The 10,750-nt window shown below is 61.0% G+C and overlaps 1 protein-coding gene across 1 annotated transcript; it reads left to right on the top strand.

Annotated features, from left to right (window-relative positions):
• Positions 1–126: 126 nt before the first annotated feature.
• On the top strand, positions 127–10,521 carry LOC148774813 (kinesin-like protein KIF19). The gene is given in 16 exon segments (XM_088828431.1): positions 127–623; positions 2,246–2,364; positions 2,788–2,797; positions 4,388–4,511; positions 4,514–4,546; positions 5,180–5,354; positions 5,389–5,403; positions 5,464–5,647; positions 6,725–6,995; positions 7,087–7,208; positions 7,677–7,810; positions 7,853–8,165; positions 8,331–8,400; positions 9,065–9,459; positions 9,613–9,820; positions 10,067–10,521. Coding segments are annotated over 16 exon segments (2,580 nt in total). The 5' UTR covers positions 127–347; the 3' UTR covers positions 10,198–10,521.
• Positions 10,522–10,750: the final 229 nt, after the last annotated feature.

The raw sequence follows: 10,750 nt of genomic DNA, 5'->3' as shown, positions 1-10,750 counted from the left end.
TGTGCCAGCGGGTCGGTCCCCAGGGAGACGAAGAGCCAGGCTCTCAACCCTCCTTGGGAGCCTCCTGTCCCCTGCTCTTGTCCAGCGTGCGTGCTCCGTTGCTTCAATCGTGTCCAAGTCTGTGACCCCATGGAGTGTAGCCTGCCAGGCTCCTCTGTCCATGAGCTTTTCCAGGCGAGGGTACTGGAGTGGGTTGCCATGCCCTCCTCCAGAGAATCTTCTAGACCCAGGGATCGAACCGGCGTTTCCTGTGTCTCCTGCGTTGCCAGGCAAGTTCTTTACCACCAGCGCCCACCTAGGAAGCCCCACTCTTGTCCAGAGACCTTCTCGTTCTCTGACCTTCGGGAATGCCCTCCCTGGGCAGAGGGCAGAGCAGGTCCTCAGCGTCTCTTCCTTGCAGAGCCCTGGGGGACGGGGAGGGGTTTACAACCCAGGATGGCCTGGGGTGGGGAGTCATACCTGCGCTCGCCCCCCAGACACAGAACCGTGGGCAGCGCATGAAAGAGGGGGCCCACATCAACCGCTCGCTGCTGGCCCTGGGCACCTGCATCAACACGCTGAGCGACAAGAGTACCAACAAGTACATCAACTATCGCGACAGCAAGCTCACCCGCCTCCTGAAGGTACCAGCTGCCACCGGGCCTGGGCCCTGGGCACCCGGGGGGGCGGGGGCTGCCAGCTTCACAGACGAAAATACAGGATACCCAGCTGCATGTGAACATCCGGATTGGGTATCATTGTGTATGTCCCATGCCATCTTTGGGACATACTTATGCTTTAAAAAAAAGCTCACTCATTTATCCAAATTTCAGAGCTAAACTGGGTGTCCTGTATGTTAGGGCTTCCCAGGTGGTTCAGTGGGTTAAAAAAAAAAGAATCTTCCTGCAATGAAGGGGATGCAGGAGACGTGGGTTGGGGATGGTCCCCTGGAGGAGGGCGTGGCAACCCACACGGGAACTCTTGCCTGGAGAATCCCATGGACAGAAGAGCCAGTCCATGGGGTCTGGAAGAGTCGCTCATAGCTGAAGCTACCGAGCACACGCTCGCAGGCCCCTGTTTGTGAACAGCAGGGAGGGAAAGAGGTTGCATCTGAGCATCTGACCGCCCCCCTCCCACCAGCCCCAGGGCTGTGGGTTTGAGGGAACTCGGAGTCATCTGGATTTGGGGGTTCAGGTGGACAGTCAGTCTCGTGGCTCCCAGAAGCTGCTGTTGTGGGGTTCGGGGCACGCACCTGGCTGGGCTCTGAATGCAGTGCTTCACCCCCGGCCACACCCAGCTCCTTTTTGGAGAGGAGGGAGCCATTCTGCATGACTTGTGGGATCTTAATTTCCCAACCAGGGATTGAACCTCGGGTCCTCAGCAGTGAAAGCATGGAGTCCTAACCACTGGACGGCCAGGGAATTCTCCGCAGTTGTTTCTATCGGGTCAGCGTATCTGAGTTACGGGGTCATTATTTCCATTTGCAGACAAGGAAACTGAGGCACTGGGAGGCTAAGTAACCTCCCCAAGGGCTCATGCCAGTAAGTGCTGGACGTGGGGCCCCAGCAGAGGTCTGGCTGGGCTGATGGCAGAGCTGCAGGTGACCTGACGCTGGGCATCAGCCCCCAAGCATCACTGCACCTGCAGGCTGGGGGTACGAGAGCCGGCTCCTGCCACCTAGAAACCCGAGGGAGCCGAGGGTTAGGGAGGTGAAGGAGCTTGCTTGAAGTCGCTCAGCTGGTCACTGCCGCGCCCGAGGGCTTTGCCCCCGGGCTCCGGTAGCCCCGTACTCTCTCCCTTGAAGAGGGCAGGGCAAGCCCAGGGCAAGGGAGGCGGCGGCCACAGGCCCAGTTCACTCCATCACCAGCCTCTCTCCAGCCAAGACCATGGCGCCTTTCACTGTCAGCAAAGGGGGTGACCTGGAAGGCCCAAGAGATGGCGGAGAAGCCCAGGACCCCTCAGAGCTCTTCCCGCTCTGGTTCCAACCAACGTTTCCTCATCCTCATGTATATGAGGCGGGGAGAAGGAGAGCTGGGAGACCCTGACTCAGATGCTGGAAATTTTCAAGCACGAACTTTGGAGATGAAACTGGGAGAGGGAAGCAGTGGGGAGACGGCAGAGGGGGCGGGGAGGGGCCGCGGGGTGCTCGGCTCCCGCACCCGTGCGTGCGTGAGAGAGAGCACACCCACGAGGGCATCACGGGGGAGCAGGTCCAGGGAGGCGGTCCCTGCTGACCACCGCCCCCCCCTCCCCCCGGCCCGTCCAGGACTCCCTGGGGGGAAACAGCCGCACCGTGATGATCGCCCACATTAGCCCTGCGAGCAGCGCCTCCGAGGAGTCCTGGAACACCCTGACCTCCGCGGGCCAGGCCAAGAACATCAAGACGTGGGTGAGGGGGCCCCTGCTGTGTGCCCCCTGGACTCGCCTTTCTGGGCCAAGATTCAAGCCCCCTGGACTGATTCCAGGTCCTGCCACCCCCAGCCCCCCGAACACACACACTGGACCGAGCCACCCTGCTCTGTCCCCCCGTAACTTGCCAGGGAGCCCACAGCTTCCGAGGGTCCCCTTCTTTTTCTAACTTGATCTGGCCGTGATCAGCCCTTGTTTTTGGGTGGGGGCTTCCTCTGTTTGCGGCGAACCGGGGGCTCCTCCCGAGTTCACAGTGGTGACTGGTGGATTCTCTTGTGGGATACGGGCTGTGGGGCGTGTGGGCTCAGTAAGGGTGGGGGTACGGGCTTGGTGGCCCCGTGGCATGTGAGAGCGTCCCAGACCAGACACTGGACCCACGTGCCCTGCATTGGCAGGCAGACGCTTGACCGTCGGACCACCAGGGAAGTCCCTGTGCTCCTCCGGTTCAGAGTCCCTGCTCGTCGTCAAGGCCTGGCGCCCAGCCCCTTCCTGCTTCCTCTCAAGAGGTGCTGGTTCAGACCTTTACTCCCAACTGTGACAATGTTGCTGACTTATGAGTGCTTCTACTGTGAACCCTTTATCAGTTCATCTCGTGTGATCCTCAAGCGAGGCAGGCGTTACTTCTGTCCTCGCTTTACAGTTGAGGACAGTGAGGCTGGAGGGAGCTAAGTGGCTTCCCAGGTGGGTAGGAGTGGCACTGAGGTCTGCCCAGTCACCTTTTCTGGTCAGTGTGTGAGAATCCTGGCTCTCTATGAGGTCATCTGGGTCCACTCGTGTCAAGAGCCTACATTCTCCTGACACTTCAGTTGTCCGGTGACTGTTTCAGGAGCTGGATGCGTTCTCTCTGCTCTCTCCATTAAGGAACTTAATGGTGGGAAGAGACCCTTAAAAGAGCGAATTGATAGTTCAGAGTGTTATTAATAGCAGGAAATCACACCAACAGCAGGGAGGCCAGTGGGATTCCCACGAACCTCTTTACAGACGGTGAGTGGGACTCTGAAGGATGAAGAGGAGACTCCAGAAGGGAGGGAGCAGTAAGGACAGAGGTTCCTAAGGCAGGGAGGAGGAGGTGTCCGCGGTGGAGGTGGGGCGAGGAGATCGGTTCCTCTGAATGAGAGAGCAGTGCGCCTTCAGCACCAGATGAGGACTCAGGGCGTTCCCCCAGCAGTCGGGAGCCAACGAAGGCTGAGTGGCGCAAAGGCCGGGGCTGGGGGCGGGGGCACAATTTTAGGAGTATGCCTCTGGTGGAGGCATGTATTTTGATAGGTTGTAGGGTTGGAGGCCGGAGAAGGCAATGGCAAGCCACTCCAGTACTCTTGCCTAGAAAATCCCATGGATGGAGAAGCCTGGTAGGCTGCAGTCCATGGGGTCGCTAAGGGTCGGACACGACTGAGCGACTTCACTTTTCACTTTCACACATTGGAGAAGGAAATGGCAACCCACTCCAGTGTTCTTGCCTGGAGAATCCCAGGGACGGGGGAGCCTGTTGGGCTTCCGTCTATGGGGTCACACAGAGTCGGACACGACTGAAGTGACTTAGCAGCAGCAGCAGGGTTGGAGGCAGGGCTTCCCTGGTGGCTCAAGTGGTAAAGAATCTGCCTGCAATGCGGGAGACCTGGGTTCAATCTCGGGGTTGGGACGATCCCCCGAGAAGGGCATGGCAACCCACTCCAGTGTTGGGCTTCCCTGCTGGCTCAGATGGTAAAGAAGACGCCCACAGTGAGGGAGACCTGGGTTCAACCCCGGGGTTGGGGAGATCCCCTGAAGGAGGGCATGGCAACCCACTCCAGCATTCTTGCCTGGAGAATCCCATGGACAGAGGAGCCTGGCGGGCCATAGTCCATGGGGTCGCAAAGAGTCAGGCACAGCTGAGCGACTAAGCACAGCAGAGTCGGAGGCAAAGAGGTCATTACTGTCATCCAGGAGACAGGAAAAGAGGGTCCCCGAGGCCAGGCCCTGGCCTCCAGGTGACTGTACCCCGCCCCCTCCCCCGGTGAAGCAGAACCTGCTCGGCATCTCCTACCACATCGCCCAGGACACGAACATCATCGCTGACCTCCGGGGCGAGATCCAGAGGCTCAAGTGCAAGATCGAGGAGCAGGGCGGGCGGAGCCCGGACCGAGCCCAGTGGAGCGGGGCGACATCCGTCACATCCAGGGTGCATGCGTGCGTGAGGGGGAGCCCGTCTCCCGAAGCCCGTCCAGGCTGCCTCGGGGTGCTCTGTGGTCAGACAGCGCTGGCTTCAAAGCCGGGCTCGTTCTGACTGAGCAGCCTTTAAGCCTTCCATCCTTCAGCTGTCAAACAGAATCGCGATCTCTCCCTTAGAGACCTGACCCCAGAACTGGGTGGTATCAGAGTGAGAGCCACCTGGGCGTTTAGCTGTGTGCGGCCTTCACTCTGGGGACTGCAGTGAGGGCTGTGAGACTGCGCCCGGCATCACCAGAAGGGATACGGTTCCCTTACAGATTTTCTGTACTTGCTTTGACGATTTTGCAGCACATGGCAGTAAAGTGTCTAAGGGGTGCCTTTTACTAGTGGACAGAAAGGCGCTTTAAAGGTTGGCGGAAGCCCAGTTCATTCAGGGAGGCTGGGAGTCACCTTTGGGTCACCGCCTGAAGACAGTGTAGAAGTGGGATGTGGGGGGGTAATCTAGGAGGTCTTCCTGGAGGAAGTGGTTACACGGAAGTCTTTTGGGGAGAAAGAGAGAGGGGAGGGCCCAGGCGGACCTAAACTTTCCTGGCCTCACCGTTCCTCCTCCGATGACCTCTCCCACTTCCCATTCAACCGGCAGCCGAGGTCCAGTTGCACAGTGGGCGGGGTGAACACGCTGTGATGGAACACCTTCGTGAGCAGCTGATCAGCACCTTCCAGGAGCAAATGGACATTCGGAGACGCCTGCTGGAGCTGGAGAACCGTGGCATGGAGCTGCGGATGGACACCTCCCGCCACCTGCTCACCGTCTCTGGGTAAGCACCGCTGGCCTGGGATGGGAGCCAGGAGCTGGAACCGCACCTTGTGCCCCCCCACCCCCATGGCCTGAATCCCCCATTTCCTTTGGGGTTGGGGCTGCTGCAGGTCACGCCAGGCACTCAAGTGGCAGGAGGAGCGTCGGAAGGAGTCCTTCACTAAGGATGACACCGGGAAGGACTTGGGCACCTGGGACGGCCAGCCAGACATCAAGGAGCCTGCCGAGGTGGTGTCCGCCCGCAAAAGCATCGCTACGTTGATAAGCCAGCAGAAGAAGCTGCGAAAGCAGAAGGTCCCTGGGGCTCGGGGGGGGGCGGGGCAAGGGGGGTTGAGAGACTCAGCAGGAAGGGGCTGGGGGAGGCTTGTGGGAGGCGTGAAACCTGGGCTCTCAGGCCACAAATCCCCTGTGACTCTCTTTCGCATCTGAGGGCTTCCCTGGTGGCTCAGATGGTAAAGAATCCGCCTGCCATGCGGGAGATGCCGGTTCGATCCCTGGGTCGGGAAGATCCCCTGGAGTAGGAAATGGCTGCCCACTCCAGTATTCTTGCCCGGAGAATCCCCATGGACAGAGGAGCCCGGCGGGTCACAGTCGGACACCAGCGAGGGACTGACGCTGTGTGTGTGTGCTCGGTCGGTCTGACTCTTTGCTACCCCATGGGCTACATAGCCCGCCAGCCTCCTCTGTCCATGGGATTCTCCAGGCAAGCACTCATCTTTAAAATGGGGGTGGTCAACCCTAGTGGGGTTGATGAGAAGATTAAATAAACCCTTTCACATAGTAAAGACTCAGAAAACGGGTAGCCAACATTCTAATTAGGATTTTCCAGATCGCCCTTCTCTGTTCTGGAGCATAGCCATACCAGGGGGCTTCAGGGTCCACCAGTCCAGAGGGCATCAGGTGAGCTGGGGTTGAGCTGGTCCACGGAGCTCATTTCCCTGGATTCCCTGGTGGCTCAATGGTAAAGGGTCTGCCTGCCAATGCGGGAGACCGAGGTTCGATCCCTGGGTGGGGAAGATCCCTTGGAGAAGGAAATGGCAGCCCACTCCAGTATCCTTGCCTGGAGAATCCCATGGGAGAAGGAGCCTGGCGGGCTGCGGTCCAGGGGACCGCACAGAGTCGGGCAGAACTGAGCGACTTCCCTGCACGGAGCCTGTGTCAGGGATGGATTGCAAGAAGGTAGGCACAGAGGGGTCACCCAGGAGCAGTCCCCAGTTGCAGAGTTTAAGACACAGCTTCGAAAAGCAGGCCTCGGAGTGGGGCTTCAGCCAGCCGCCCCGCGTCCGGGGACTTGGAGGGCCGAGGACCCTGAGCGGGCGCGGGCGGCCCCTCTCCAGCCACCTGGTGCTGACGGCCCACTCGGCTCCGCAGCTGGCGCTGGAGCGGCGCTGCCGAGAGCTGCGCGCGCAGCGCCGCCGCCTGGAGGAGACGCTGCCGCAGCGCGTCAGCTCGAAGCAGCAGCGGGAGGCGCTCGGCCTGCTCTGCCGCGTGCATGAGCTGGAGCTGCGGAACGCCGAGATGCAGCTGCACGCCCTGCTCCACACCAGCGCGCTCCGCCACTGCCGCGAGGTCCGGCGCCAGCTGGAGCAGCGCCGCTGCCTCTGCGAGAAGATCATCCGCGCCCAGCGGCAGCTCATCCAGGGTAGGGGCCCCGCCCTGCACGTCCGACCTGCCGAGGGCCCGAGGGCCCGAGGGCCCGCGCTGAGCCCTGCCTCTCCGCTCCCCCACCGCAGATAGCAACCTGGCCGTCCCGCAGCACCTGAAGGAGCTGTACAAAGCGTACCTGCGGGAGCAGGAGGAGGGCAGCCTGGAGCGCGCCACAATGATGGACCGCCTGGCCTCTGAGGCCCTGCAGGTGGGTGCCCGGGCCGGACCATGCGCACATGACTAAGGGCGGGGCTGAGGACCAGGGCGGCGCCTGCCAGCACCTAGTGTGGCCTCGGACCCGGCTGGCTGGTCCCCAGAAAGCTGGCTTCTCCGTCAGCTTCTTATCCGACCCAAAGCCTCGCCAGGCTCCCCTCCTGTGGTGTTCTTCTCCGGCACGTGTCCCCGTCCAGGGTCTAAGGATCAGGGTTGGACATCTGAGATAGCACTAAGGGCCCCAGATGCCCTCCCAGGAGACCAGGCCACCAGGCGGTGCCACTGGGGATGCCTCGCAGACCACGGCTGGCCCCTGGGACTCAGAACACGAGCCCCCCTGTCTCCTGGGGCTCCCAGCCCAGATTACAGCCCCAGACAGCCTGTGTGCCTGTGTTAGGCAGGCTGTTTACTCAGTCCGAGACCAAGTCTTCCGACTCCCCTCTCCCTCCTTTCCCCTCCCCAGGACAGCACCTGGCCCAAGATTAGCCCCCCAGGAACCGTGCCGACCTCGGGGGAGTCTGACCTAGAAAATGTCAAGATGCCGAACTCCGAGTCCCCCCCCCAGGACAGAAGCTCAGCACTGCTCAGCACTGAGAGGTGAGCCTGAGGACCACTTCCGGCCGTCCAACCTGCCTGAGACACCGGGCCGTGTCTCAGAGATGCCATCCCAGACCTGGCTTCCCAGGGAGGGTGGAGCAGGAACGGAAGGCGGGGCGGGGGCACAGGTCTGAGCCGTACTTTGGGGTCCTCGTTCCCACAATGCAACAGTTCTCAGGAGGGGTGGGCGTGGGACTCCCTTGGTGGCAGCCTGGGCAACAACTGCCCATCCTCCTCTGCTGACCTCAGTGAAGCCAACCACATGTTCAAGGCCAGCTCCCGGGCCTGGCAAGCGAAGGGCTCCTTTGTGCCCACCCTACCCCGTATCCCGGCCAGCAACCTGGTGACACAGGAGGTTAGCAGCGGGCTCCATGGGCACCCCGGGCTCCCCTGATGTGGGTGGGAGTACCCGGGGGGGACACCCAATGGTTGGGATGGAACTTTTCCAAAACAGCCCTCTGAGGACAAAGGGTCCCTGCTGGGTCCATTGGCTTCTCTTCCCAACCCATTCATCTCACAGGCCACCACTCAGGTTGGTCCGAACGGCCAGATCAACTCCAATCTGTCAGAGATCCCGTTGACCCGCGAAGGTGTGTCCCCTGCCTCCCCCCACCCGCTCATCAGCCTGTGCCTGGAATCATCTCAACAGCTCAGAGCAGCCAGCACAAAGCCCCTTCCTTCCCTCTCCGCTGCTGAACGCACCCAGGCCTCATTCTAGAAAGACAGGCACTGGTGCCCAGAGAAGAGTACCCACCTGCCCTGTCCACACAGAGCAGGGGACACAGTCAGAAGCCAGAATGGGCAACACATGGCACTTGGGATCACGCCCCCTCCACTTGCCACTCGGAAATAATTGTAACAGCAGATACAGTCTGAGCCCTCCCTACCCTGTGGCCACAGGCGACCCCCATTATCTCAGCAATGCATCCTCAGAACCTGGGACTTCCCTGGCGGTCCAGCGGTTAAGACGCAGCACTTCCACTGCAGCGGGTGAAGGTTCGATCCCCAGTCAGGGAACTAAGATCCCATATGCCGTGTGTCATGGTCCAAAAAATACAATCTTCACAACCCACTGGGGTTAGTTTTACATGGTCAGTTTACAGGTGAAAAGAAGGCTCAGAAACTTGCCCAAAGTTTCTCAAACAGCAAGCAAGTTGGGGTGAGCTGCAGCAAAGAAAGGGGTGTTGGAGGTGCAGGAGGGGGAGGAAAATGTGGCCTTGATCCCGGGCTGGGTGCCCCTCTGTCCCGCCGCAGGGAAGAAGGAGACCCTGACCGACACCAAGGGCATCTCCGTGAAGGCTGCCCGGCAGCGCTTGCCGGCCCTTGGGGCCGAGGGGCGCCAACTGCTGGCACCCACCATGAGGCACAGCAGCCTGTCCCTGCACTCGCTGGGCGACACTGATGACATGCGGCTGCCCGGACTGCTGGCCTGCAAGCGGCCGCCCAGCCCCACCCTCCAGCACAGTGACAGCGAGGACAGCCTGTCCAGCAGCACGGGCGAGGCACCATCCCAGGTGGTCGAGTGTCATGGCGATGGCCCTTGTCCCACACTGCAAGGCCAGAAGAAAAACCTAAGCAAGAAACGAGAGGAGTCCCTGGAGGCAAAGAGGAAGCGGAAGTCCCAGTCCTGTGAAGTCACAGGACAAGGGGTGAGCCTAGGGGGACAGGAGCTGGGGGTGTCAGGGCCCCCTCCTTGCCGGGTTCCGAAGGCTGGGCTCCTCCAGAGGCCTCAGGGTAACCCTGGCTGTGCACCACTCTCCATGGAGTGTCCCCCAAGTGAACCTAACATCTCCTTGTATCAGACCCCCACGCAGATCCCAGCTCATCCGGCTCTCCAGCCAGCACTGCTCTCCCGCCCCAAGATGCACGTTGCTGGGCTCCGTCCTGTGGAGAATCACATCTCAGACCAGAGGATGCCAGTGGTTGGGCAGCGAACCCCTACCATCCGGCCCCTGGGAAAGGCCACGCTGCCTATGGCCAAGGTCAAACTCCCTCCGTGCCAGAACTTGGGTGAGTACCAAGAAGTGTGGGGGGGAATAGCAATGGGGAGAGGGGAGCCCTTGGCCAGGCCAGGGAGGAGGCTGGTTGAGCTCCCTGCCCCTATGACTGCCCCTTGCTGGAAACAGGGTTCCTGAAGACTGTTGGTGGGACTGGCCTCTTGGGGGGTGCCCCTGGGGAGTTCAGAGCCACTGGGGTGATGACAGGGCATGGAGAGGCATGCCTTAAAGCACAGCTCCTGGCCCCTCCCCATTGCAGGCCCCGAGGACCCCTCCCCCCTCGCTGCCCCCTCCAAGCCACTGGATGTTTCCGGACGGGTTATTCGGATGCCCCGCCTGCCCTATGGCACAAATACCCAAGGCAAAGATGGACGCTTCCAGCACAACTGAGGGGCCCTGCCTGGATCCGGCCCTCCTGCCCGCCAAGGCTTGATAGGGTGTGGCAGGAAAGGGAGACGGAGGCTGGGCAGATGGGGAAGACCTGGCGTCAGGAGCGCGGGATCTCAGAAGGCTGGGGCCCTGGGACCCAGGAGTTACGGGGGCGCCTGCCCCACACACTTCCGTGCCTTCAGTGCTACCGGGAATGGGAGCTGAGCCCAGGAGGCATGGCCTGGATGGCAGGACTCCCTGGCTTCCCAGCCCTGGATCCCAGGGCTCCCTGGGCAGAGACTCCTGTTGATGAAACTCTCCTCTGAGATCTGCGGTCAGACTTGGCCTGAGGCATGGGGGGTGGGGTGGAGCAGGGAGGGACTGTTAGTGGGATAGGGCTCCTGGGCCCACATCTGGGACAAGGGCATGCTGGATGGTTGGGGAAGGGGCCGATGGGCATTTCCCCTACTGTGGCTGGGGGGTGGGAAGGAATCTAGTTTTGTTCCTGAGCAGTCGCTTCCCGCCCCCCAACTCCTTTTAAACAATAAAAATCCCATTTGAGTTTTGTTGGTTG

Source organism: Moschus berezovskii, chromosome 19 (genome assembly GCF_049115385.1).
Source record: "Moschus berezovskii isolate FMDL1 chromosome 19, NW_MosBer_1.0, whole genome shotgun sequence".
In the NCBI taxonomy this organism is placed as follows: domain Eukaryota; kingdom Metazoa; phylum Chordata; class Mammalia; order Artiodactyla; family Moschidae; genus Moschus; species Moschus berezovskii.
This window is presented reverse-complemented; position numbering and strand designations above follow the sequence as displayed.